This window comes from Setaria viridis, chromosome 7, assembly GCF_005286985.2.
Source record: "Setaria viridis chromosome 7, Setaria_viridis_v4.0, whole genome shotgun sequence".
Classification (NCBI taxonomy): domain Eukaryota; kingdom Viridiplantae; phylum Streptophyta; class Magnoliopsida; order Poales; family Poaceae; genus Setaria; species Setaria viridis.
In genome coordinates, this window is record NC_048269.2 from 22076895 (window position 1) to 22104624 (window position 27730).

At 44.0% G+C, this 27730-nt stretch overlaps 2 protein-coding genes across 14 annotated transcripts; one reads left to right on the plus strand and one right to left on the minus strand.

Moving 5' to 3' along the window:
- Positions 1-577: 577 nt before the first annotated feature.
- LOC117862485 (cycloartenol synthase) lies at positions 578-11611 on the minus strand. 13 transcript variants are annotated; one of them, XR_011898804.1, is made up of 19 exons: positions 11261-11609; positions 8946-9131; positions 8764-8853; positions 8491-8685; positions 8319-8403; positions 7100-7266; positions 5878-6066; positions 4925-5038; positions 4544-4666; positions 4337-4459; positions 4014-4112; positions 3631-3687; positions 3209-3255; positions 2978-3121; positions 2715-2892; positions 2502-2566; positions 1910-1990; positions 1736-1819; positions 785-840 (listed from the first exon to the last, which is right to left on the minus strand). XR_011898804.1 is itself a non-coding variant. In XM_034745971.2 (18 exons), the coding sequence occupies exons 1-18, from the start codon at positions 11456-11458 to the stop codon at positions 721-723; spliced, it is 2280 nt and encodes a 759-aa protein (XP_034601862.1). In that variant the 5' UTR covers positions 11459-11607; the 3' UTR covers positions 578-720. The 13 variants fall into 13 exon arrangements, 5 of the variants coding, with proteins under 5 accessions (XP_034601862.1, XP_034601865.1, XP_072151233.1 ...); XR_011898803.1 differs by having other exon boundaries at positions 2493-2566; XM_034745971.2 differs by lacking the exon at positions 2502-2566 and having other exon boundaries at positions 578-840; positions 11261-11607.
- Positions 11612-23397: 11786 nt separating this feature from the next.
- On the plus strand, positions 23398-27671 carry LOC117863375 (eukaryotic translation initiation factor 4B1). Its single transcript, XM_034747048.2, has 3 exons — positions 23398-24695; positions 26464-26853; positions 27300-27671. The coding sequence occupies exons 1-3, from the start codon at positions 23518-23520 to the stop codon at positions 27322-27324; spliced, it is 1593 nt and encodes a 530-aa protein (XP_034602939.1). The 5' UTR covers positions 23398-23517; the 3' UTR covers positions 27325-27671.
- Positions 27672-27730: the final 59 nt, after the last annotated feature.

Below are 27730 nucleotides of genomic sequence, written 5' to 3' on the forward strand. Positions count from 1 at the left end.
TATACGCATAACGTTTGCCATAACTTTACGAGAATGTTGTTAAAGAATTTATGCACATAATTTATATGCAGACAATATTTACTTGAATACAAAATGGTATGGAAAAAGATAATTGAATAGAAAAAATTGAAAAAGAGAAAAAAAAACGGTCGCTCTATCACCGCGGTCCTCGTGGAGGCAGCAGCAGCGCCATCACGTGGTCTTGCGAACCCCACCCCCGCCGCTCGCTGCCTCACCTTGTGCGCCAGAAAGCGAAGGCGGAATCAGCTTTGCGCTTTTCTCATAATGTTTAACCATGTTTTATTCACTGTATAGCTATGTGACGACATGGCTCTGTGAAGCCAATTTGCACATGATAGAGCATTGGGCCTGCAGGATGCACACGTCGAATTCAGCACGTGTGCACTCCGAGCCAGCTCGTGTATCGCTCACACCGCACAAGCCGCTTGGAGTCGATGGCGATCGGGGCGGAGCAGGGGTGAGCAGCCAGAGAGGTTAGTGGAGGGGAGGGTTGGAGTTGTAGGCCACGGCGGCGGAAGGTGGATGGCGTACACTGTTTCTATCCGGAATTAAATCATAGGGGAAAGGTTAAACTATTGCATTTCTTGCATATCGATATATTGCTCCAAAGTTACATTAATATTGTTCTTCAACTGTACACGTAGCTCAGGAAGGAAATGTTTATTTTGTCCAGAACGAGGTAAACAAGACAAATGTCGGCTAGTGCTTGGCTTTTGCCAGGACCCGGCAACGGTACTCTCCGAGGGCCCATACAGGGAAGATGGTCCTGAACTGGGAGTAACTGATCATGCAATTTCTGTTGAACACTCCCGAGATCTCCTGTTGTACACGGTATTAAAGTTATAATCACATATATGAGGATGGTCGATAAATGAATGTACAGCGACTATTTGCGTAAAGGAACGAGATTTGAGTCAAGTTAAAGAGCCGAGCCAGCCGCCATCTAAAAGCCTTAACACACATCATTCGAAATCATGTACTCCCTCCGTTTGAATTTATAGGTCGTTTTAGCTTTTCTAGATCCATAGGTGTTTGTATGCATCTAAATATAGTGTATGTCTAGATGCATATAAACACCTATGAATCTAGAAAAGTCAAAACGACTTATAATTTGGGACGGAGGGAGTACGAAATATGGTGCCTGGTATGTGGTGTCAAAGTCTGCTGTGGTATTCCTAATTCTAGCATGTGTACAATTGCCTAAACAAAACTGAAGTTGTGTCTCCAGTTCTAACCCAGTCATGTGCATGGCACAGGGAACCCTATCGTATACAAAACAACTGATATAAATGAAGATTAAGCTACTATATACATCTTGTATGACATGTTTCTTGTTTAGCACTCTAGTTGCTACTTGCTAGGCTGTTGTTTGACTGCTGCATTATGACAAGATCTGCTAGATTGGATGGGAAATTTGGTGCAGCCAAGGGTCTACTCTGATTGACAGGAAAAACTGAGATGTTTACATATATGGAAAGAACTATACTATGCCAGCCAATCAGTCATAGGCTTTGCTGTTTTCTCAATTATCAACCATGCGCCTAGAATATTCATCTAATGTATAGTTTTACCTGTAATAAATTGAACTTCTCTAAAAGCTCATTTTGAATTCAGTCCAATTTTATTCTTTGGCTTCTAGAGCAGAGTTATGGAGAATATGAGATGGTGAAAGGAAGCATTAACATTTGTTTTCCATGGAACAATTATAACTTACTTGCTGAGGAAATCCACCATCCTCTGATTGTAAGTTGATCAAAACCTTTGCAGCTCTATGTAGAGGAACTGGATCTCTTTCAGCCTATACAATGAAAATGAAGTACCATTGTTAATGCACACACTGTAAGAGCATACCAAAATTTACAAGCTAAATCATAGGTACAAAACAGACCTGTCCTGCATCAATTAGGGCCAAAAGGGCCCAACTAGTGTTTACTAAATGAGGTCGCCTGCCTTCAAGATCAGTGTAAACCTGATTAAGTGCAGATTGAAAGATGGTTAGAGCAAAGGTCTTATACAGTCTCTAAGAAAGCTATCTGCATCTAAGAATCGTGACTAAACCGTTGCTTTACCTACTAGCTACATGCGCTGTTAAAGGTGAACATAGGGGAAGAAAGAAGGTAAACTCTTCATCAGATAAATAATGTCTCTCTTTGAAACTGCGTGCTCTATTGAGTTGCATGCACCAACCAATTCAATCCAAAAGCTTAAGCTGATGGGGAGAAGTGGGTAATTCACTTATACTCCAACACCCCCCCTCACGTGCAGGCTCCTTTAGGCCGCATACGTGGAAATTGGAGTGGGCTGCAGTTATTTTATTTTAATCGCGCCTGTAGTGGTGCGCAGAATGTATTGACTGGTGCGCGCACGTGCACGATTGAGTGCGTTTTGTGTGGGTCCTTTGTGCCTGTTTTCCTCCTAGTGAAATGATACGCAGCTGTCCAGCATGTTTGAGAAAAAAGTTGATCTTTAACCTACTATACCCCAACATGCTTGGGAATAAAATCCTTTGTTGTTGTCGTCGTCTCTTGAGTTGATCTTCACTGTCCTAAATTAGGAAACCAAATAACACTACAGGAAATGTTAATAATAACTCATAAATTATGGAGATTTGATTAGATAAACACATTGCAATAGTAAACAAGATCACAGGTATGTCCATGGTACTGATAGTAAACAAGATCACAGGTATTTACCTGGTTTTGTGATGACAAATAGCTTTCTCCCCAGCCACCACAAGGAAGCTGTTTTGACAACAGAAAGTCACATGCCTTTCTGATTGCAGGACTGTTCCTGAACGTCCAACCAGCAGCTGTCAATCCCTTCACTCCAAACCAAGTGCCGTAGGTGAAACAAACAGCCCATGAACCATACCTGTTGGAAAACAGAATTATCAAACTTATGCAGAGCTAAATGCATGCAGTATTGGTATTATTTTGCATGCAGTCCTAATACTAACCAGGAACCATCACTTCTTTGAGCACTCTCGATGAAATTAGCAGCTTTGATAATGCAGTTGTCCACCTTTTTTCTGTGGTGGCCAGGGTAGAGTTTTCTGAAAGATGCCAGGGCCTGAATCGCTGACGACGTACATTCAACATGCCTGCCATTGAATTTTGCAGTCTTCAGTCTGTCTTACATATGACAAAGTAGCAAAAGAACTGAAAATGAAAAGGTTATCGCATCTTACGGGTAATCAATCATTATGTCCTCAAAAGTCTCGGAAGGATTAATAAGCTGAATAAATTTAGTAAAGCATGTCATTGTAGAAAAAAGCAACAAGGAAGAATGCTTGAATGTTGATGTGAAAGATACCATGGATAAGTTTTGCTGTGCATTTCATATAAAAACAAGCACATAATCAAAGAGCCAACCAAATATGTATTTTATTCAACATTGAATAATTAAGAAATATCTTTTTTAATTAACATTGAATAGTAGGCATCTATTTAACTTGGCACGCTGGATTACAATTACTTCCAAAAGTGCAAAACGAATGGTAAAATCCCAGTTCCACTGAAAGCACAACAAAAAATAACCTGCAGTACTGCCATTCTTAGGCATGGTGCATGCACAGACAAAGAGGATGATTCTCTAAAAACAACACCTCACCTCCAGCCATGCATAGGACCTTGTGAGTTCATACGTTGCAAAGCCACCATCATCATTCTGTCAAGGTTAACACAAAGTTACGAGATATGTGCATGTTTGAGAAAAAAAGTTACTAGGCAAGTTTACTTCCATAGAAACATGCATGTCTTATACTACCTCCGTTCTTATATGTTTTACTGGTTAGTTCTACGTCAAACATTCAAGAATGGAGGGAGTATTTTGATGTTTTATGAAAAGCTTACCACCTCATTAGTTCAAGGACTGATGAGCATTTACATAATTAATTAATTTCTTTTTACAATTTTACATTGACCATATAATAGAAACTTGATTCATTAGCAACAGTGGCAGCAGGCAAAGAAAAGAAGTTCAAAGATGCGTACCATATAAGACATCAAACAATTGACAGCATCATAAAGTCTATTGGTTTCCACTGGTTTGCCAGCAATTTCAGGAGAAATCTTTGATAATAACAAAGAAGTCTGGAGGTAAACAAAATCAATATAAGTTATGATGATGAACTATACTGCCAAGAATAACAGAACTCAAATGCCACAATAAGTTACATTTGTAATTTTTTCCGATTTGTGCCACTGAGTTTAAAGATGCTGATAGAAAAAAAAAAGACTCCTTGATCTCAGAAGAAATAAATTAAATTTTTCTTTAAGAAAATTTTCTTGTTGATAGTGTCGATGACTTAATTCACCTTTAATCCTTCTGCAGTGCAATCTGATGCAGGCCAACCTTGATCCACTGTAGAAAAGGGCCACCCACCTCTGGATATGTGGCGGTACCAGTAGTTCAGATCTCCAGGGCAGTCATCAAGAAACTATCATAGCAAACAGCCATTTATAAGTACTGATTTGACCAAATGTTATCTGCTATAGACAGAAATTATGCTTACAGCATGTACCTGTGAATTCTTAATGTAGTCATGTGCTAGTTTTAGTGTGGGACCAAACTCTTCGATAAGGTCAGCAGCCAGAATGGCTTGGACAGTGAAAGCTGTGTCCCATAGCTGGCTGCCATTGTAACCCTACAATGGACAAAGTTGATTCTCTTATGCTCAAAGCAAAATGGTGGACTAGTGCCTGCACATATCTCCATAATTCTGCATCACTGACAACTTTGTGGAGTTAATAAACAGCGAACAAATAGGGGGCCAATTGAAGATTTCGAGATAATGTGCCAATGCCATTAAGAGGCAATATTTTGTATTAGTGCTGTATGCTGTTGCAGTAGTCAGTAGAATGGGGAGTAAAGGAAATGGGCCATGAAAAAAAGCAGTACTTACCTGCATCTTCATGCCATCTTCAGCAAGCCACAAGTAATCATATACTCGTGGAATATGGAGTTTGAATGCCTCTGAGTTCGGATCTTCAATCCAGCAAGCAAGCATATTCAATACCTGTATAGTTTCTTTTTCACTGATCAGTTGAACAAGTTGAAGATAAGCAATTGAAAATTTTCATAACCTATGAACATGAATCACTCATCATTGAATATGTGGATAGAACCTTTCTCCCATAAAGGAATAAAATGGGGAAAGGAATAAGTTGACAAAAGTGAATATCAGAAACATAATATAGTCCAACATGACTGAGGAATTCAACTCAGACATTAAGGCATTAATAGAAGGATTCTGATTTTGTTGACACTTCATGGTTGCTTAATTCGTATACATTTGAGAAGAAAATAAATTCCCCAATATGAAGTTTAATCAATGATCTAAATAATCTCTTGTTTTGCATGATTATATTTTGTTGCAAAGAACTGAAAATTTCATGTACAGTGTGTTGCTGGGAACTCCTCATAGCATAGTAGTATACAAATTTTACCAATAAAATGATACAGCTCACAAGATTTAATCATGGCACATACACTGGCAGCAGGAGTCAAGAAACACTGAACTTGCAGCTGGCGATTGTAATGCAAAAGAAAGCTGCATATTGTGGAAATATGTTTAGTTCTTACAAATGGTTTAAATGCAGGTAATTTGGCAATAAGGAGGAGGATGGTATGCGCGAGGAGGCATCATTACCACAAACAATGATAAACAAAGGCAGTAAGAGATGAAAGTTGAAATGGGCATGGCGTGAAGCTATATAATCATGGCTAAACAAAGTTGCAAGAATATAGCCTTCTAGTGTGATGAAGTTCTTGATTCTTGCAGCACAATAAGGACAAAAGAAGACTCATAATGTTGTAAATATCAAGCTCAACAAGCAATCAAAGTTCTCATTTCACCTTGTTTACAGAGCCAATGCAAATGTATCTAGTGTTCTCATCTCCATAATGAATGTGCTGCATGACTATATCCAAAGCTTTCTTCCTCAATTTGCTCCCAGGCCAATCCAACATAACTGGTTCAACAAACTTATGGAGAGCGGCCCATAAGATATCCTGAACGAATGAGTGTGGACAGTAAAGATCTTCCTGCAAAACAGATTTTTTAATCAAGCTTGTTTTACACCAAAGCTAATCCTAGATGTGTTCTTTCTTGCAGTAAAGTAAGGAATGATTGATCTCTCTTTTTTAAAGGGGACACAGGCCTTAGGTCTAGTTCTAGAAGGTTGAATGCTTACGATATGCCCGCATAATGAAACATGTCTTAGAATTAGGTCCTTGTGAAAGAACAATCAAGATGCCAAATAGATCGCACAGAAAGCAAAATAAATAGGAAAAGCTATATAAGCTTCAGGGACAATAAAATTCTTTTAAATAACATCACTTGATAATTAGTAATAGCTATGAACAAAAGGAATTTAACACGCACTGTTCTGTATGAAAGCCGCATACCAACCGTGTTACACATCCAAATCAGTCGAACTATCAGTCAATAACTTATTATATTCTCAATTAACCAGGAGTAAGGCCCCCATTGGCCTAATGAGATACATCACAAGTTTCTAAGATTTTAGCTCCATTTCAAAAGTTTTGACTCATAAATCCTGGATTTTAACAGAAGATTCATAATCTCGATATCTTCAGAAATTTCAACAGAATCGGTTTAGGAAAACCTATTAGTGAACCTGAGGAAAAACCTGCCATCCTTTCAGGTTTGCCTTCCCTCGCTCTTTGGCATCCTTTCTAGTTTGTTGTCAGTGACTCAGTGTGGTGCGGGTGTCAGTTGAGAAACTGTCAATTACATCTCCTTCACTAATAGTGTTTGAATTCCCACCTCTTTTACATATGTGGGTGGTGATGGATAAAAGCATACAGTCAGGGTGCATGTTTGGGGAAGATGCAAGAGGCGAACTGAAATGGAAACCATTGTCGTGTCTCAAGCAAATGCACTGCAGAAATTTCTAAACATATGTCCCTTCCCCTCCCACAGGGATCATCTGATATCTCCAATCAACTCAAGCTTCTAATGAAGAGTGGATTTTGGTGTCCAAAACTGAGGATATAATCAAATTACTATATTCATAAAATAGAAAATGCATAAGGTAAGTATAAGTTAACAAACCTTAGCACACTGATTACGAACTTTGTCCCAATTAATCTCATCGTAGGCATCTCTAAAGAGTTCCTTCCTTAAGTCCAACACAACTTGGGTAATTGGGCCAACAAACCTCTTTCCATAAATGTAACTCATGGGCAAATGCACCAGTCGGCAATGACTCCATAATCGACCTACATAATGTTGTAAAGTGTAATAGCCTATTAGCAAGGGATTGCTTTGCAATCTACAAGTAGCCACTTAATACTCTGTCAATTATATTTCACTCGACACTAATATTTTTTTTCTGTTCTTCGAGACCTATCTTTGACCACTACTTTATGACATGTAATTATATTAGCACTAGTACTATTTTACACCTGATCATAAAATAGTATTCCACACCCACCACCCCTGCAATTAACTAAAGTGAAAATTTGGACATACCCAATCATGTTTAGTAAAGTTATTCATAGTGAGTGTCAATAATTTTTTGCCAACGTTGTAATATTGACTTATTGAGTGGGTGTAGCCACAACACAGGTATAGAATAGTTTATTTAACTATACTAATATAAACTAACGGATTCATACTGTTTTGAAATGATTCTAAAGTCAAATCTAGTACTATAATTCTCATGTAACCAATCTAGATTGATTTAAAAGTATAAATGGTCAAACTTTAGAAAGTTAGATGGCACAGATTCTAGGGTACAGATGAAGGGGTAATGGTATGGTTCTACAAAAATGATTTTATTGATGGATATTTGATTGACATACATACAAGTGGTTGCATGCAAACTCAATGCAAAGGCTTGGACCTTATTTTAGTGAAATAAAGCTCCATTTATCTAAGAAAAGGACATACAAAAAGGTGAAGAATTTTACAATATGACATCACTGGCGTTGGACAGATGTTTGCATAGTTTCTGGTAAAGATACTATGAAACCTTGTTTGTGGAGAACGATAATGTTGAAATGCCAACTATATGTGATGATGTTCGCAACTTCTAGTAGCACTGTTTCTCTAGATTTAGCTGCCTAAAACATACTACTTGCATGTCAAATATGTGTACCCCAGAAACAGAACTACAACCATGCTTTAACATAAAGATACACAACTCTCCCGCGTGATCGAGAAAAAAAATGTATACTTGGCAGTTTTACCATTTTAGCCATATAATATATCACTGTAAATATATGGCATTTTGGAAGGAAAATATATGCCTCGAGAAATAGAGCAGAACCTGGGTGAAATGGCAAGCAATATGGCAGCAGCCATACTTCAGGTGGCACCGGGTTGTTGCCAGACCAGTGAAATACACCAAGTACCTTAAATGAGTGCGTGAATCATGAGAAGGAATTCTTTTAAAGCTGTGAAACTAAGCAAATTGAATAACGAAGATGGTTGAACCCTACTGAGAGCCAAAACTTCCCCCATGATGTTGTAAGTGTTGCTCCTCCATGGCCTAAGATCCAATTTCGACCTTTCTCCATAGCTCCATCTCCACCACTGGGACTCTCTCCAAGCAATCTTAAACTAACATAGTTCAAGACTGAGCCAAACATGGTGCTTGGGCCCTCAATGTGCAATCCCCAGCCTCCATCTTCATTCTAAAATTACATTCACAAATATGAAATTCTTTGCCCAGATTGCAGGCTTCTTGTCAATTTTAGCAATTGAATCCTCACCTGATGATTGTAGAGATACCGACGGATCTCCTTCTGATGTTCTGATGACAAAACTGCGCTCATTGCTTCAGTGACATATAATGTTATAATCTGAGTAAAGGGAAGTAAAATACAATAGTTAACATAATTTCTAGAGACCAAGATATCCGGAACATAAGTTTTTTTACATAGTATATAAATACCAAGCCTGGAATAAGAAACATAGGACCACCATAATCGCCAGGCCAGTGCCCATCATGTGCCTGAAGTGTAGACAAGCGGCTGATTGCCCTTCTCAAAGAGGTTGATACAGCTTCCTCTGTAACATCTTCTTCCTCTTCCAGCTTGGTAGCTGAAAGATCAAGCTTAAGAGGATTTGCTTTTGCGAACTGCAGTATGAACAGGAGAACAAAATATAAACAACTTGTTGTACATGCAGCTCAGAGTGAATTGAGAAGAGTTGACACTGGGAATTTACTGAGAACACTGACACACAGATAAACTATATCGACAGCAAGCACCCCACGCGTTGCAGTGGTAAGGGAGCTACAAAATCATGGCAGAAATAACCACCTAATTAATTTACATTTTACAGTAAAGCTACACGATACATGGTCACGACATGTGAGGAAATACAAATAGGATTCTGCTGGACTTGTTTGCTCAATCCTCAATCACTGGAAAGTACTTATTATATTATATATATCTAATTCAGTAATGAGTATGAAAAATGCACTGACAATCATGGAGCTAGCAGGACTAGCATCGCAATGACCCCTATAACTGAACTTGCCTAGCTTGGCGCGGGACTGAGTTTCCCATCTGGTAGTAGAACAAACACTACCGTTTGGCGATGCAAAACGGTGGCGTGGTGAGACTGGGGCTTCCCCTGAGGAGACCAGCCGGTTGAAGAGCAGGGAGGTTGGGGAGTGGGGACCGAGGGGCTGGCACGGAAGCAGGTGGCCGGAGGCTGGCGGATTTGGGTTGGCGTAGCCAGGAGGATGAGGGCAGCGGGAGGAGCCGCGGCATTGTGTGGGAGAGCGCTTGGCCGGAGCACGAGCGCTCGGCAGCGGAAGCAACCACCGGCGTTGGGGCGGGCGAGTGCGGCCGTAGGAGCCATGGCGGCGGGCGCGCCGGGTGCCGGACGGCCGGTTGGAGCTGCGCCGTCAGCGTGAGGAACCACGGGTGACGGCAGCAGTCAGCGCCGTTAGTCCAACGTGAGCAGCAACAGTTTTTTTTTTCTTATGGGAAATGTGTAGGAAAATGAAATCGACTAGTGGCAAATGGTGTTTGGTCAAGGAGCGGTGGGATCATCTCGCTCCTATTTTTTGTTTGAATTGAAAAAGGTTTGGTGTTAAAAAATCAAATATACTGATTTATCACCACCTCATCCTCTTAGACACATGTGTAGTACAAACATGATGAGAAATGAAGTCATATGGAACAAGCTATCAAGAATCAATTTACTCTTCAAGTAGGATGCTTACTAGGGAGAGAAAATCTCTTATTTGCCATTGAAAAAGTTTGTCTTCCTTATTTGTCATTAGCTCAAAATTTCATTCCCTATTTGTCATCAACGTAGTTAAGTTGACACGAAAAGATAGTTTTACCCTTATGATATAGGGTTAGTAACATTTAACCAGCTGCATATGCATGGGATCAACACATCTTTAAGAAACATTGAGCTGATATGAAGAATGCAAAACTAGTTGGATACAAATTTTATAATGGATGTGTCCCTATGTCATGAGGGTAAAAGCGTCTTTTCATATCCAACTTAACACTGTTGATATCGTATAGGGAATAAATTTTAAGTCGATGGCAAATAAGGAAGTCAAACTTTTTCGATGGGAAATAAGAAAGCGATATAAATTCCAATGGCAAATAAGGAATTTTCTCATATAAGGATATAAGTTTTACTTTCTCTAGGTGGATTGATACTAAACTCATACAAACAAAATAATTTGAAAGCATAAAAAAATGGAACAAAAATAAACTAGGACTAGGAGAGTGACCCAGTACTACCAAGATGCCACTTAGCTCATATATGCGCATGCGCCAAGAGCAAGTAATAACCCTCGAATCAAAGTCCCTAAATATCAAATGGGGTTCTCTCTATTTATTTGGGCTATAAAATGTCTCCAGCTCCAGCAATCGCCCCTATGGATAGAGGGTTTCCTAAAGACCCTAGGAATGGAGGGTGGAGGAGGAATTTGGAGACCTCCCGAGTAGGTGCATTTTTTTAAATTTATCCCTCTAAATTTGGAGTAGACGGCTGTTTAGAGAATCTGCTGGAGTTGCTCTTTAGGGTGTGTATATTAGTGAAGCTAAAATTTGTCACCTTCCTTTTGTTTTCCTCCTCTTCAATCGACTACGAAATTACATATACGTACGTCTGTCAATTTTTCTAGCCATATACGAAATTTGTGTACGTGTAATGTTACTTATTGTGTAATCTTTTTGCATGTTTCATCAAGTATGTAGTATATATGCAGAGTAGTGCAGTAGTATACGTTACCTGAAGGCGCATGAGATGATCGGCGGAATCCCTCAGCTCGAATCGGTGGTCGGCGAACCCCCGTCGTGCCTCCTCCACCTGAGCCCTCTCCTCCGCCGTGCCATGGTCGGGGTCGAACTCCCACACCTGCCGGCCGGCGAAGTTGTTCGTCGACCACAGCCACGGGCCGCCGCCCTCCGCCACCTTCAGCCTCCACATGCTCTCGATCGACTCCAAACCTGCTAGCTACTAGCTGATTTGGAGAGCTCGCCTAGTCGCGTCTCGCCCGGGGGCTGCAGGCTTTTCAAGACGAAGCGACGACGGCGTCGCCGGCCGGTGGTGAGGATGAGCTCGTAATCGATTCTTACCCGATCGATATATACTGCCATCCCGGCCAGCTTGGAATAATGGGATCCTTCTTCGAACGGATCGGCAGGGCGATGCCGCGCCTACGGGGGCGTTGGGTTACTGGCACGTGTCATCTCGAATATTTGATACTAATTAGAAGTATTAAACGTAGACTATTTACAAAACCTATTACATAAGTGGAGGCTAAACGGCGAGGCGAATCTATTAAGCCTAATTAATCCATCATCAGCAAATGTTTACTGTAGCAACATATTGTCAAATCATGGACTAATTAGGCTTAATAGATTTGTCTCGCCGTTTAGCCTCCATTTATGTAATAGATTTTGTAAATAGTCTACGTTTAATACTCCTAATTAGTATCAAAATATTCAATGTGACGGGTGCTAAAAATAAGCAATCGGAACCAAACCCTGCCTTATATCCTTGAACAGAGATGGGCTTCAGATCGAGCCAATGCAACAAACCAAAAATAATCAGCCGGCAGCGGCGGCATGCATGGGAGAAGTGAATTTGTGTTGGGTCCATGCATGTAGCGGAGAGATCGACACGGTATCGCTATTCCCTGTTCCAGCACAGCTCCGGAGGTCCCGCTAGATTTCGTGAGTAGTGACTAGCCCCATTCCGGTCCCACCGTCCGGCGCCGACGAGAAACGAGATGCCTGCCGAGATCCCTCCACGCGGCCGCGCCCTTTTCTTTGGTTGACGGAGTGTGGACGGTGAGTGCCCTGTGGCGGCTGCGCGTGGCCAGGTCGTTGTTTCCAGTACAGTTTCGATCGCCTCTATAAGCCTCACAGCTATATCAAGTACCCAACGCCATGCCTCAAGAGTATACAAGTTAGGGAGCAGCGCACCAAGCACCACCCTACCGCACATTCATTTTGATACAGAAATAACAATGGCGGCCTCTCACTGTTCGGCCCATACCTCTCCATGATGTTACCCCATTTTTAAAATATATCTTTATATATAATTAATTAATTAATTTTGTGCGTTTCTTATGAAAGAGAATGAAATCTTCTGAAACTCCGAGCAGCCTAACCGCAGCTCGCCACAAGTTTGGTTGCTGGAGTTACGGTCGAGTCACATCTTGCCAAAGCGATGCAGTTCAGGCCTTGTTTAGTTGCTAAAGTTTGGAGGTGCTAAAATACTGTTACAACACTGTAGCACACTGTTAGCGTTTCGTTTGTATTTGTGAATTATTGTTCAAACATTGACTAATTAGACTCAAAAGATTCGTCTCGCAAAGTACAACAAAACTGTGCAATTAGTTTTTAATTTCGTCTACATTTAGTACTCCATGCATATACCGCAAGTTTGATGTCATGGGGAATCTTCTTTTTACATAGTGCCAAAGTTGGGAGTTGGGTTGAACTTGTTACAAGGGCTCAGTTTCGCATCATCAATACGGCAATTTGCGGCGTCATCCAAATAGGCCCTAACTCTCATATGGCTTGTCTGCCATTTCACGGCGTCATTTCAATGTTACGTGCTGTCAAGTGGGAGGGTAAAGACCTTTTTACCCTTCTGTGCATGGAGTAGATTTTTGAAGTTATTTCCTTCCATGCCATCGCTCAAATGCAAAAGCATGCCAAAAGACATGATGTTCACAAAAATATCTCTTAGAAGTAAGCATATATAAATCGATAATCATCTCAGAACATCTCATAAATAAATATCTGACAAACAATGATCATCTCAGTATATCATTTGGGTTTCTCACAAATTACCACGAGTTCAGGCTCTGTCGATGTAGTTCTGTGTTTTACCGTGAGTCCGTGATGTTGGTGAATTTTGTTTTACAGACGTTGCAAACTGCAACTTTTTTTCAATCTTCCTTTTGAAATGTTAGTTTTTCTTTTCTGAGAGGAAATGCGAGGAACGGCGTGTCTGAAGAGAGCGTACAAACAAAATTTGGCCTCGTGATGAATGCCCAAACAAATGTTCCTTCCAGGGCAGCTCGGCCCATATTCCTTGCTCCTTTCCGAAACGATGGGGGAGTTCATCGGCACAATCACGCAGGCCTTTCTAAATGATATGATGGTGCTGCCCTAAAAAAAATTGATATGATGGTGCTGAAAATTTTAGAAATAATCGAATCAAAAGCTAGGCAACTCAATAAAATCTTACCAATTAGCACGTAGAACTCGCAAACAATACCTACCCGAAGCATTGTCCAGTCAATCGATTATCAATTGGCCGATGCAACGAACACGCGGTATTGATAATAAAGGTGAAGTCGACTTGCGGGCGGCGGTTTGGCTGCTTGATGAAGATCTTGGTAGCAGGATAACATTACTCACCATTCTGACGGCAATAAAAAAACGGATTCATGACATGGAGTACTGTGGCGAGGCCTCCACGCGTGGTGTTTCTTCGAGGCGACGAAAGTGAGGTGGAGTCCAACGATGGAGGTGGCGAGGCCCCATGCATTATATTTTCATGGTGGTGACTGCGAGGCAGCCTGCAAGAGATCCAGATCTGGTGATATTACTCTATCGGTGGAGTACGATGTTGCAGCGACACTACGGCGAAGGATCCCGCATGGCGGTGACCTTCTCAGTGCAGTGCGGTCTGTTTCTCTCGATTCCCTATCGACGTAGAGTCACGTCTGGAGGTTCGACGACTACATGAGCGTGAGATGCCGAGTACCACGATAAAGACTTCGGCTCGGCGTTGTAGTATGCTCTGCTGCCGCTGTTTGAGTGAAGTGGTGCGACCGCGTTGATGTCCCAATCCAACCGGTTAGGTTTAACGATTTTTGAGTCGAGGGACGTCCCAATCCAACCATGCGAGTTCAGCTGTTTTTTCCTTTCTTTTCGTTTCTTTTCCTACCTATGGTCTCTCAGGATATAGTCTTGTATTTTTTTCTACTGTATTAATGGAAACTCGCACTACATTTGTCAAAAAAAAATCATCATGTACACGGCGCTACGGAAAAACTGCAAAGAGGATCAGCTTCAGTTTGATTAAAAGCCACCCCGGTTTGTCCTCCTCCCCGCACTTCATGGGACGCTCGGCGATCAGTGACCGTCCCGTCTGGTCATGTTGCTAAGAAAAAATTCAAATTACTATCTTGAACTATAAGTAAAGTTTAAATAACCTCCTAAACTATAAAAACGTTTAACTCCTACGATTTCCAAAACCAAATGCACAATACACCTGATCGAAACCAGTTTTGCTCATGTGGCGGGCGGTTTAATGCCACATAGGCTGATTAATGAATCCACGTCAGCAGTCTTCTTCGTTCATCCATCGTTCTCTCGTCGCCTCCGCCCTCCTCACCACCCGGTGCTCCAGGGTTGTGTCGAGCGTCGGCAGCAGCCGCCGCCGCCAGCAATCACGCAGCAACAGCAGCAGCGCGGCGACGTCCCTGAGGAGCTCGCCGGTGCTCACCTCCTCAAGTTCGTTGGCAAGTGCAGGGAGGAGTGGTCAAGCTCGAGGCCCCCATCAACGTCTGCGGTCAGCTAGCAGAGCACTCTCCTCTGTTTAGTTTCTCTGTCCTACACTGGCGATGCAAGCAGTTTGCTGATCAGGCGTGCGTCTGTGGCTCTGCATGCAGGGGACATCCACAGGAAGTTCTCGGACCTGCTGCGGCTGCTCGAGTATAGCGGCCTGCCGCCGACGGCCAACTACCTGTTCCTGGGCGACTACGTGAACCGCGGCAAGTAGGGCATCGAGACCATCTGCCTGCTGCTGGCGTACACGATGATCACGATCCGGCACCTGGGCACCAGCCCACCACAATGTTCTTTGGCGCCACCTGAATAATTGGATATATGTGAATTCTCTTGCCACCTGAACAATAGCTGTGATGAACAATGGCTATAAACTATTAAGAAACTATGTATGCCAACTCAATGATGCAAGAACACAAGTTTTGCCAAACTGAATTGACAAGGTTGTTGTTCTGAACTGATAATACTGAAATCCAAATAGTTTTGCCAAACTGAATTGACATCAAGAGACTGACACAATTACAATATCATATTCTCAAATTGGAAAAATAATTAGGCTCCAATTGACACAAGAAATTTTATACCACATTCAATTTACAACTCAATTCGACCCTGTGATGGTGTGGCCCTTGGGAGAGATGCAGCTGTGGCCGGACCCCTCGCCGGCGGCGACCCGTCGGCAGCACTCCGTGATGGTAGATGCCATGGCCATGGCGTAAGGGGCAAGGGAGGCATGGTCTCCGGTGGCTATGGATGGATCCGGCGCTGTGGACACCGACGGCGCAGTGGGCGGCGACGAGACGCGCGGCTCCCAGACAGAGGCGCCCAAGAACGGAGAAGAACTTGGGCAGGGCCGATGTGGAGGGGATTTTCTGCGCCTTTATTTATGTTGTCACGTTGGACAACCTGGGGGGTTATGTGGACTTTCCTGGTAGTCGAGGGTAGTGATTTGGACTTTTTCCTTTTGCAAAAAGGCCCTCCGCTTTTCCTAAAATTGCAGCGCTCGACCCGACGCAACCTAGCCTCCTCTCTCCTCCCGTCTCCCGAGCGTCCCGCCGCCCTCCTCTCCCTCTCACCTCCCCGCTACAATGCCCCCAGCGAGGTGAGCTATGTCCAAAGACGCAACTGTTGTCGGCCACGGTGAATGCCCGACCAGGCTTTCTCCAAAGGCTCCCAAAACCAACTCCGCATAGTAGACCATCGAGCCCAGGATGATAGCCAAAGCGATGGGATGGCAGTGAGTAATCCGTGGCGACGACGATGAGGCGTCTGCAAGCACAACAAAAAGGGGCCGATATTGTAATATCCCTAGTTTTAGTGAAACTTTCAAAAGGTAAATTAGAGTAATTAAGAGTTCAAACCACACTTAAGCTCTAGGACCTTGCCGCATAAAAGACCGACAATGTTTGAAATTCAAATGCACTTAACACTTAAAACCCACAAAAGGGGCAAAATAAAGTCTAACTAGGTCAAATAAGAAATTAAGTGTATAAAACCAGCAAACTAGGTTTGAAAAGTAGAAAAACATTCCAAAGTCCAAATCCCAACTTTTGGAAACATTTCAAATCCACTAAGTGTCCAAAAATACCTTAAAAAGCTCTTTTGGGGTAGTTGTTAAATTCAAAATTTTATATAACAACTTAACTTTTTACCAATATAAAAGTGGTAGAACTTTTCAAATCAAACCACTTTTGTTATTTGAGCTTTCACTGATTTGGAGTGGAAGGTGTTAAAAATTTGAGTCAAAGTTCAGTCAAAATTCAAACTTAGTTCATTTTCAAACTACCTTTCTAAATCGGCGTTCCTCCAATGTTTGCACATGTTTATATCCAAACCTAGCTAAGTTTTATCTCGTGGATAACAAGCAATCTCTAGAACTGTGTGAGAGGATGGTGAAGCGGTTGGTGGTGTTGGCCAAGCACGGGGTCGGGCGGAAAGGGGAGCTCCACCGAGAGCTCAGGTGGCGGCGAGTGCGGTGGAGAAGAACAGAGCATGTATTGCGGCAAAGGCGGTGATGGCAAAGGGGACTCTGGTAAGAGGCTTTGGTACCTTTTTTAGATGCGCGGAAGTGCTCGGAGGAAAGAAACGAGCTCGAGCGGATGAGAGGATAAGATCGAGGAAGAAGGAAGTGCTCTGTCGCGGTGGCGATTGGTCGGCGCCTCCATTGGCCGGAGAAGCGGAGTTCCGGGGACAAGATCCTCCGAGCATGGGGCAAGGAAGATAGCATCAGACAAGCGCGATTTTGCCGGGCGGGAGGATTGGCGAGGTCGAGCGTGTGTCTGGTCGCGTCAAGCGCCGGATTGGGGGCGGCGGCTCGGCCGGTGTCAGGCGGTGGTGTGGCGTGCGAGGGGAAGGAAGACGCGGGTGCTGATTGGGCGAGCGGGCAAAGGCGTGGGACGATGGCGGTGTGGTGGCTTTTCCAGCAAGCGGGCAAAGCTCCGGTTGGCGGGCGTGGATGCGCGGCAGGGGCGAAGGATGTGCTCGGCCGGCGATTGACCAGCACGACGCTCGCCCCGTCTTGTCGTGGGCGCCGGTTAGGCGTTGAGGCTCCCGTCCTATCGCTCCCCCGCTAGGGATAGGGCGCCGGCGAGCTGCCGGTGGATGGTGGCCACGCGGTGGGCGACGCGCGGGCGAACATGCCCAGGCGCGCTGGCATTGAGGCAAGGTCGGGTAGCGCACACTATCGACTTTGGGGCCCACTCCTCACGATTTTCAAACTAAACATTCGAAAACCCCTTAAGCAAACTTGTAGTAATGTGGTTGTAGTTCAACTTTATTAAAAGTATTTGCTCAGATTTTGAAAGGATTTGGAGGAACACCTTCGCCAAGAGGCGCACTCTGGACGGTTTCCCAGATTTAGAGCTGGAACGCCTAGAGGGCTGAGTTGACTATTTACCCAATTTTGACCAAAAATTTTGAGCAGGTTCGGTTACGATTTAGACCTGGGTCAGCGTAACAAAGTCGGAACACACTCAAGGGACTACAACTTTTATTAAAGGTCTGACTTAAGGTTAGATAGGAAATTGTGAGATAACAGGTTGCAAAGTTGAAGAAAAACTTGAATTCCAGGACTTAGGTTGTTTGCAGGGTCTTATAATACTCCTATTTTGATTCTTGTTTTTGACCTTCTCCCTCTCCGAATTAGCCAAAGTGTCTTTAACAAAAGTTGTTTGAAATTAAAAGTTTTACAACTCTTATTTGGGCAAAAGATTTAAGTTTATATATAAAAACTCAAGTTTTAAATTTAACTTCAAAAAGAGCTTTTTATGGTCAAAAAGGACATTTACCTCTTTTGCTTAGCGACTAACAAGTTGTTTAGGTTTAAGTACACCTAATTAAGGCAGAGTTGTTACAGCCCTGCTCCTCTCCTCACTCGTTCGGCACCGCTGCCGCCACCCGCCCTCCTCCTCGCTCTCCTCCGCCGGGGGACTCCATCCGCGTCGCCTCCGTGCGCTGCCACGTCGGATCCGCGGTGGAGGAGCCCAGTGACTCCATTTGCGCCACCTTCGTGCACCGTGCAACCGAGCCGCCTCCGTGCACCACCCAACCGAGCTGCCTCCGGGCACCCAATTGATATGGCCGGACCACTCCTCCTCCATCTGCCGCCCAACCGTGCCTCTCCGGGCACCCACCGCCGGCGCACCCCTTGCCCGGTTGCCCCTCCGCACCAGTGCCCCCTTCTCGGCCTTCTCTCCACGCCCCCCACGGTCTCCCCTCCACGCCGACTCGCTGGTAGACGGACGCCTCTGGCTACTTCTGTGCTGGCCGCGCCGCCGCCAAGCTCGCCCCTACGAAAACAGTAACCTCTTCTGCACATCTCCATGACAATCCATTTTTATGCATCCTTATTGAGGCGGATCTGGTGGTTTGATTACATAGAGGAAGATAATGATTAGTGGATTTGCTTGGTTGGCAACATAGTCCATCATTTATTCTCCCGTTCTCCATTATTAGTATTGTGAAATTGCTTGACAGATGGTTGGTCACTTGTTTTTTTAGTGATTCCAATGGTAATTAGATCATACCAGACATAGATAGAATGTAATATGAGATGATGTCGTAGACTGAGTCATCTGATTCTTGCAGTCTAATTCTAGGAGTTTTAGGTAGTGGCATGTGAATATTATTAATACTTCTGCTTTAGTTAACATATGCAACTTATGGGCACTCACATAGCAGGTTGTTTTTCTGTCCTTGTTCTCAAGACACAATGGAGCTACCAGCATTTAGGCAATCATCTTGATTCCCTAAAATCCATTCCAGCAGCAAATTGTTTTCCAGAGATGGGCAACCCATCTACCAATCAGTAGGAAAATCAAGAAGTAATCTCACATCAGTATGTGCAAAGTGCTTTGTAGGAAAATCAAGAAGAACTCTCAAAGAAATATCAACCAAGGTGGGAGTTGCTCACATTAAATAACAGGGGATACATACATATGAGGCTTGGGTCCCGGAGCTGATTTGGGGCTCTGAAATGCGTGTAAATGTAGGTGGCTTCCCATTCAGGCATTTGTATCTTTGGTGATTAGTTCTCAATATTATGCTTGAAACCTTGAAGGAAGTAGAGGCTTATATATACTAACCTTTTCCATCCAATGTTGTATGTCTAACCCTTTTTCGTTGACAGGGGGTACTTGTGATGTACAACCATTGATAGAATGTACTTGTGATCTGCAACCATTGACAACTAACATTGTTTCCCATCTCCTTAGTTGGCTTCACATAAGCAAACTAAACAAAGTCCACCACGAATAGTTTCATTTATCAGTTGTGCAGACTCCTGGAGAGGTCAACTGAAGCAGAAAAGGTTTTTTAGACATTTATAATTATCTTATTCTTTTATTCAAATTCAGACTGTTTTATTTAGATATTACAGTAGATATATTTATCAAATGATCAATAATGTGCGTCCACTTCACGAAAACTCATGAAATCATGTGCATTACTAAATAAAGCACCGTACATCTACCATATATCGTGAACATATAACGATATGCATTAGGCTTTTTAGTACGGGTCTGATTGCGATCGTCCTGGAAACCCTTAGTACCGGTTGGCATTATCAAACCAATACTAAGGGGCCACACTCCATAGTTGAATTCAAAAAGAAAACATCTCTTAAGTAAGTCAGATTTGCTAAGTAGGTGCGATGATAAGAAAATTACGCGTAAGATGATAGGTTCCCACCTCTTAGTCTCAATTGGATGATACCAGTTCCAATTTTGGTACTAAAGGGGGTTTGAAACCGATATCAAAGATCAATTTTTCTAGTAGCATGGAACGTACCATTATTGGAAGCCGCTACCTAAAACTAGTAGATCCCGTTGTGTGAGGTTCATAAATTCTTGCGAAAGTTTAACCACATCTCAAGCTATTCCTAGTGCAGGATTTCATTCCACGGTTTCTAAGGCCACTCCCAACGAGGATTTCATAAGGGTTTCAATCTCATTAAACGAGGTGCCACGTAGACAAAAGAAATAATGACATAGCAAGAAATTTATAAAGAGATAGAAGAAATATGTTTCATTCGGAGGTACACTATTTCCAAGACTATAAAACTTGTTGAAACTAGCATTGGGGTTAGAAAGTTTCATTTCATCCAATTTCATCCCATCACGTTCATCGTGATTGAATTCGATGGCTTGTTTATGAAAATGTGAAATGAAACTGTGTGCATTGGGAGGTCTTATTTCATTTATAGTTTCAAAATCCTTTGATGATGTGTCACTCTTGGTAATTGCATATTGAAACTTTGCACTAGGAGTCTGGGAATGAACTAAGAGTGACAATCACATAAGTAATTATTTGAGTTGAGGTATGAAACAAGGTCTCCCAATATAAAATTTTATTTCACAGTTTCATATGCTACCTATATCATCTAAATGTTGTATCTAAATAACCAATCAAAGTTGATGAAACGCGTGGAGATGGAACTCAAATCCTCCTAATATAAATTTCATTGGGAAAACGGTGAAGACTGCTCACATATGTCTCTTTATAAATAAGGTTATTCCCAGTGGGGAGTTTCATCTCACAGTTTCCAAGAGTGACATGTTATCGAAAGAGGTTTGAGTTGATAAATCATGCATGAAACAATGCCCCGATGCTTTTCATTTCCCGATTTCATAGGTTGCTCATACCATTTAATTGCGAAGCATGTGATTAGATATGATCAGATGAAATGAAACTCTCTAGCTCCTAACGTCAATTTCATCAGGTTCTATAGTCTTGGAAATAGTCTATGCTGAGTTTCATCCTTGTGAAACTTCTTCCGTATCTCTCTTCATAATTAGCATGCTATGTCATTCAAATTGTTGATATGTCACATCATTAAATAAGAATGAATTTTTTATGAAAAATTTAGTAAAAATAGCCTAGTACGGCAATACCATCAAATTAACTTCTATGAAATCTCTACGAAACTCTCGCTAGCAGTAACCTCGTAGGCTTCCGCTTCCATCGGTCTCGAAAGGCGACCCAAAAGCGTCAGGCGCCTGTCCAATGCCATACACCGTATGCTGAACTCCACGCCGGCCGGCAAACCGTTCCCTAGTGTTACCCACGATCAAAAGCTCCCTTCAACTATTGATGTCTGTACATCTGTCTTGGTTTCAAGCCTTCAAGCATTCTGGTAGATAAGTATATACTCGCCGGCCGGCCACAAGTGAATAGGCGCACTAGTTCTCTTCAGGCAGGCCGGCTGTGAATCCCAAAGGTCGCAGGCTTCACGCTCAAGGGCGGATTTAGCGGCAGGGCAGGCGGAGCTCAAGCCTCCTACCGTGGTGGGGTGGATGGAGCTCAAACCCCCCTACCGTCGCTCGGATAATGGAGCTCCCCTAAACCTCTCTATGTTCTTTAGAAGAAAGACGAAGAAAAGAAGGAAGGGAAGTACCAAGAAGAGGTAGCCCCTCCTGAACTCAGGAACCGCATCCGCACTCTTCATGCTGCATCGTCAGCATCGGTGGTGCCGTCTCTGCAGAACCTTACCTTGAATAGTGGCTGTCAGGCTGTGGTTTCTCAAGAATTTACCATGTAACAAAAACGAAATTGACGGCGGCGCCAAGGAAAGCACGATCCGCCGGGACCAGTAGCGTGCCCGGAGCCTGCGTCAGGAGTCAGCCGTCAGGGAAAGGATGGCACCACCGCGCACTGCGATTGCATGGCGCGCATTCGAAAGCGAAAGGGAATAAGAGTAGTCAGATGGCCAAGCGCCCAAGCCTTTCTTTTTTTAGATGATGATCAGATGGCAAAGCTAACTTTTTTACGCCAATACCAACCATCGATTGGTAGGCCGCCTATCTTTATCGTCTCCTCTCGTTCTCGATCAGCTCATGCATCTGTGGAAAGCTGACGACTTTGGATGCTCCTTTTGTATGATCAAGTCAACGACGCATATGCAGAATTGTTTTTAGCGATCGATTCAACTGACTTGCGCAAATGCCTTTCTCTTTTCACAAAAAAAAACTAGTTTGACAAGTCACAAAGAGAAATAGAAGAATATGGTGGAAAACCATAATAAACTTTGCAAAAATTACGTGGTCAAATAAAAAGATTTTTTGTTATAAAAAAACAAGAGATGAATCGGAAAAAGAAAAGAATGAAAGAGAGGAGGGAAAGCCACTAGATTATTCTGGTTCCTTTTTCATTCCGTGGCTAGCGGAACGGAATGGGCTGTAGCAAATTAGAAAAGACCAAGACTTTCTGTGCCTGGAAGGAAATATTCTCCGTGGCAGTGAGTTTGTACCTGTTTTGATGCCGAAGTTCTTCCTGAAATGTGCTACTCCGTATTCTTTTATGATCAGCCGACAAGGCGTGGTACACCGTGGTTTGCAAGTCTCACCAACCTGCACAATTAAAGATTGCGACGAATTGAACTCCGGCTTTTGCGTTTGGCTTCTTCGGCTGAGGTTGTAGGGCATGCAAACGCATTCCTCCACTACGTGAGAGGCTCACACCACGGTGGCAGAGGGAGAGAGGAAGAAGCTGAACAAGTTCGCCGAAGAGGTGATGTGCTGATGGCACGCGACGCCTCTCCTCCCGTTGCCGCACCGCACGCCCACACGACCGACACTCCGGCCGCACGCCCTCCCACGCGCCGGCCACTCGCCACGTCCCTCCGGAAGAATTAAAACCACATGTGCACGGCGGCACGCCACGCACGCACGTCGTTCGACCAGCTAGCGCCTAGCGAGCCCACAGTCCCACTCCCAACACACAGCTCTGCCTGCGCCGTCACACACGAGGCCAGGGGCGCCAGGCGAGCCGCGGCTGGCACGCCTTTTTGCGGTTCCGCCCCTGGGGGCACCGCCTTTTACCACCCAACCCCACCCCACCCCACCCGCACAGCCCCGCAGCAGCAGCAGCGCCTTCCTTCCTCTCCTCGATTTCGCACCCACCTCCCTCCCTCCGCCTCCGAGCACCACCAAACCCTAGATCTCGCCACCGGCGGCAGCCATGTCCAAGCCCTGGGGCGGCGTCGGCGCGTGGGCGCTGGACGCCGAGCGCGCCGAGGAGGAGGAGCGCGAGCAGGCCGCGGCCCTCCCGGCCCCCGAGCCGCCCGCGCCCGCCGGCGGCGCCGCCAGCTTCCCCAGCCTCCGCGAGGCGGCCGCCGCGACCGGCGGCGGCAAGTCCAAGAAGAAGAACAAGGGCACCACGCTCTCGCTCTCCGAGTTCACCACCTACGGCGCCGCGGCGGCCCACCGCAGGGCCGCCCCCGTCGAGCCCCGGGGGCTCACCCCGGAGGAGATGATGATGCTGCCCACGGGGCCCCGGGAGCGCTCCGCCGAGGAGCTCGACCGCTCCCGCGGGTTCCGCTCCTACGGCGGCGGCGGGGGCTTCGGGGGAGGGGAGCGCCGCGGCGGGTTCGACGACGAGGGCCGCCGTGGCCCGGGCAGGAGCTCGGATCTCGACATGCCCTCCCGCGCCGACGAGGTCGACGACTGGGGGGCCGGTAAGAAGTTCACCCCGGCGGCCGCCGACTCTGGCCGCCGCGATAGGTTCGGCGGGCCCTCCCCCCTCGGCCGCGCGGATGACATTGACGACTGGTCGCGCGACAAGAAGCCGCTCCCGTCGCGCTACCCCAGCCTCGGTTCGGGTGGTGGCGGTGGATTCCGCAGCTCGCCGGGTTTCCGCGACTCACCGGGCTTCCGTGACTCAGCGGCTTCCTCAGATTCCGACCGTTGGGTCCGTGGAGCCACCCCTCTGCCACACAACGGCGAGGGGATGGGGGAGAGGCCGCGCATCGTTCTCAATGCTCCGAAACGTGATCCTTCGGCTACCACTACGCCACCTGCTGAGGTGGCACGCAACCGGCCAAGCCCATTTGGGGCTGCAAGGCCCAGGGAGGATGTGCTGGCCGAGAAGGGGGTGGATTGGAGGAAGATCGAGAGTGAGATTGAGCAGAAGACCAGCCGGCCTACCAGCTCGCACTCCAGCAGGCCAAATAGCGCGCATTCCTCCCGCCCTGGGAGCCCTGGTTCGCAGGTTTCAGCAGTTGGAAGTGAGGGAGCACCCAGGGCACGGCCAAAGGTTAACCCATTCGGCGATGCCAAGCCAAGGGAACTGGTTCTGCAGGAGAAAGGGAAAGATTGGAGGAAGATTGACCTTGAGCTGGAGCATCGTGCTGTAAATAGGTATGATGTCCGTGGAACTGTCACTTGATTATGCATAGCATTTCTAGAATTCTAGTGCTTGCCGTATGCAATGCTGAGTACTGATATATAAGTTAGAAAGCTGCAACCTCACTGGAAATCTTTTTTTTTTAATGGAAGCACTTGCCTATGACATCTTTTACCTGTGGTATTTGACATGGTCACTTTGCTAAAACTGACCATTAGCGATGTTGTGATGAAAGCACTTTCCTATGACATATCTTTTACTTGTGGTATTTGACAAAGTCTGCTTTGCTAAAACTGACCATTACCTAGTATGTTCCAAGAACAAGTGAGTCACACTTTTGTTATAGTACTCTGGTGCTTAGTGCATCAAGACACAATGTCCCTGAAACCCTGCCCCACGCTTGACATGCCTACACATGCTTACACTTGTTCTCACTTAATGTAAGTAGGTTAAAACAAGGGTATTATGTATTTATGTTTGTGCCCAGAGGCATTATAGGATAACATGCTATTCCTACCATCGCAGCTCACCGAGGCCACTAGTAACACACTGGGTTGGTCATACCATAGGCATTGGATATTGATGTGTAGCCCTTGATTTTATGATGTTATCCAAAATTGGTTTGAACATTGTGCAATTAATCAATGTTTACAGTGATATGGTATTATGGTGATTAAACTTGTGGTTTTGGTGAATTTGATGCTGGGTCTACTGGTCAGATCTAGCAAAATGTAGCATTCCCTTTGTTAGTAAATCAGTTAATCATCTTGTGTAATTGTGTTTTTAAGGTCATGGACTTATGACTAATAAATTAAGCAAAAACATGAAATGGTGCACAGTGTGACATTTTAGTGGATTCTAATGATACATGGGAAAGTTGTATTGTATTCTATCACTTGTAGATTTCATTTACATCACTCACTGCAGTATAGTGGCCTTTGTGTATAGTTTTGTTTCTCATGAAGAAATATTAGAATGAAACAACTCTTCCTTGCTTTTTAGATGATGGAATAAACACACATCCCAAGCCTCTAAATTGGTGGTGTATATGGGTGTAACAGCTCTACTTCGCAATCTACTAGCCAATAAAATTCATGTTATTTTGTTTGCCTCATTTGGTTAAGTGTGATATGTAAAGCAAATTAATTTTACTCAAGTGCTTTTTGGCTGCTGATATTTTATTACTTTTTAGCAGAATTCTATGCTGCTGAAATTTCTGTAATGTAAAGAGTCCATTTTCTTCCACATTGAACAGGCAATATGTTATTGTGTACAATTAGCTGAAAAGAATGCTAACTTCTGCATTTTCTCCTGTGATTGTATTATTGGTTGCCAAATAATGGTGATATGTGCCTTCTTGAACTCTGATAACATGCTGTTGGTCGCTAGTTTTATCTGCTTCGTGGTTGCGAGGGTTTGATGTCTGTAACTTCGCTGGTACTTGAACCACTTTAACACCTCACTTTGAGATAAATTACATGATGCAAGGGTAAACATATTTTCTTTTATTCCACCTTTCTGGCATGGTTAACTGTTTTCAACATGATATAGTAAATACCAATTTTGTTTTGGGGAAAATAATTTTAATAATCTAGTTCAGTTTCGGCAGCCTATTCAATCCTCCCTGAACTCCTGTTTTAGGCTTTGAAGTAAATTAACTAGTTTGGTACTTTATCATGTCAAACACATGCTTGTGTTGATATTTCTCTGCAAATATTTCCATTTATTTTCTTGGGGCTGTATTCCCATGTGATTTGAATATTCGTGCACCTTACTTTTCAGGCCAGAGTCAGATGAAGAAAGAAATTTGAAAGAGGAAATCAACCTTATGAAGGTGGATCTGAAAGAAATTGAGGGAAAGATAAGTGATGATTCTGACCAAGCCTCAGTAGATGCAAAAAATTTGGCTGAGAAGATAACCCAGTTGGAAAGTCAACTTGAGCAGCTTACAAGGGAGTTGGATGACAAGATTCGATTTGGGCAAAGACCGCGTTCTGGTGCAGGCAGGGTTACAGCACTTCCACCTAGTCCAGCAGAGGAACCACAAGCTACAGTTGTGGACAGACCGCATTCTCGTGGTGGTATGGAACCACATGCAAGGCCAGAAGAAAGATGGGGATTTCAAGGAAGCAGAGAAAGGGGATCTTTTGATGGAAGCAGAAGTTCAGATAGGTTTGTGCAGTTTGCTTACTTAACTCGATATTGTGTGCTTTCAAGAATCATATAGTTTTGTTCATGTTGATATTTTGCTCAGAAATATTGAATACTTGTGCTTTGATGGTTCTGCATGATACGTTAGTTTTACATGCCTGTCCTCTTATACCAAACTGTTTAGATATTGATTTCGTAACAGGATCCATGTACATTGCGGAATTTTAAATGGTGTCCTAGGTTTGCAATTAGTCAACTAAACATGACCTCTGATATTATGGCCTCCAGCCCAGTGTGAGTGTCCGTGTTCCTGTTCATTGACTGCCCCTCTAGGCCTCTACTGCATAGTGTAGGTCTCAACATAGTACAAGGCTGTGCTATTTTAATTGATCTTTTTCTCTCTCAAGAGTTTAAACCATGCACTGGTGCCATTGGTTCTCATCCAACTCTGTCATTTTTCTTTACAGGCCAATGACCAGGCAGAGGTGGTGAAATTGGGACTCCGAGCATCTGTTAATTGTTAGGGAAACTTCAGGTTCCCAGTACCTTTTTTGTCTTGAAAAGGATGGGCAAAATAAGTCATTTTGTGTTCGTCTTGTTGTTTGGTCTAGAAGATTGGAGAGGATGGAGATAACTCCACATGAAGTTATTGATTGTCACCTCTGTAAGCTGTAGGATGTTTTCCATTTCCCTTTTTGCAGTCTTCCATGTCAAAACAAGACTTGGCAACTTGCGGTACTAACTGTATCATGGTTACTGAATTCAAGTTCAGCTTTTGTCGCAAGGCGTTTATTTGGGAATGGTGGAATGGAGACCTTGAATTTGATGTTTTGTGTCAATGCATGTGTTAGATATCTTCGTGCGTTTGGTTTTATCAGTATCTGTATATATTGGAGTA

Bases quoted from the DNA above. Each gene is read 5' to 3' on its own strand.
- LOC117862485 (XM_034745971.2), bottom strand. From the start codon at position 11,458: ATGTGGAGGCTGAAGGTGGCGGAGGGCGGCGGCCCGTGGCTGTGGTCG. The intron at 4,667-4,924 runs GTAAGTACTGCT...TGTCCATTGTAG, and splicing joins AAGATGGCATGAAGATGCAG to GGTTACAATGGCAGCCAGCT. The intron at 1,991-2,714 runs GTAAATACCTGT...GCACTTAATCAG, and splicing joins ATTTGTCATCACAAAACCAG to GTTTACACTGATCTTGAAGG.
- LOC117863375 (XM_034747048.2), top strand. From the start codon at position 23,518: ATGTCCAAGCCCTGGGGCGGCGTCGGCGCGTGGGCGCTGGACGCCGAG. The intron at 24,696-26,463 runs GTATGATGTCCG...CTTACTTTTCAG, and splicing joins GAGCATCGTGCTGTAAATAG to GCCAGAGTCAGATGAAGAAA. The intron at 26,854-27,299 runs GTTTGTGCAGTT...TTTTCTTTACAG, and splicing joins GGAAGCAGAAGTTCAGATAG to GCCAATGACCAGGCAGAGGT.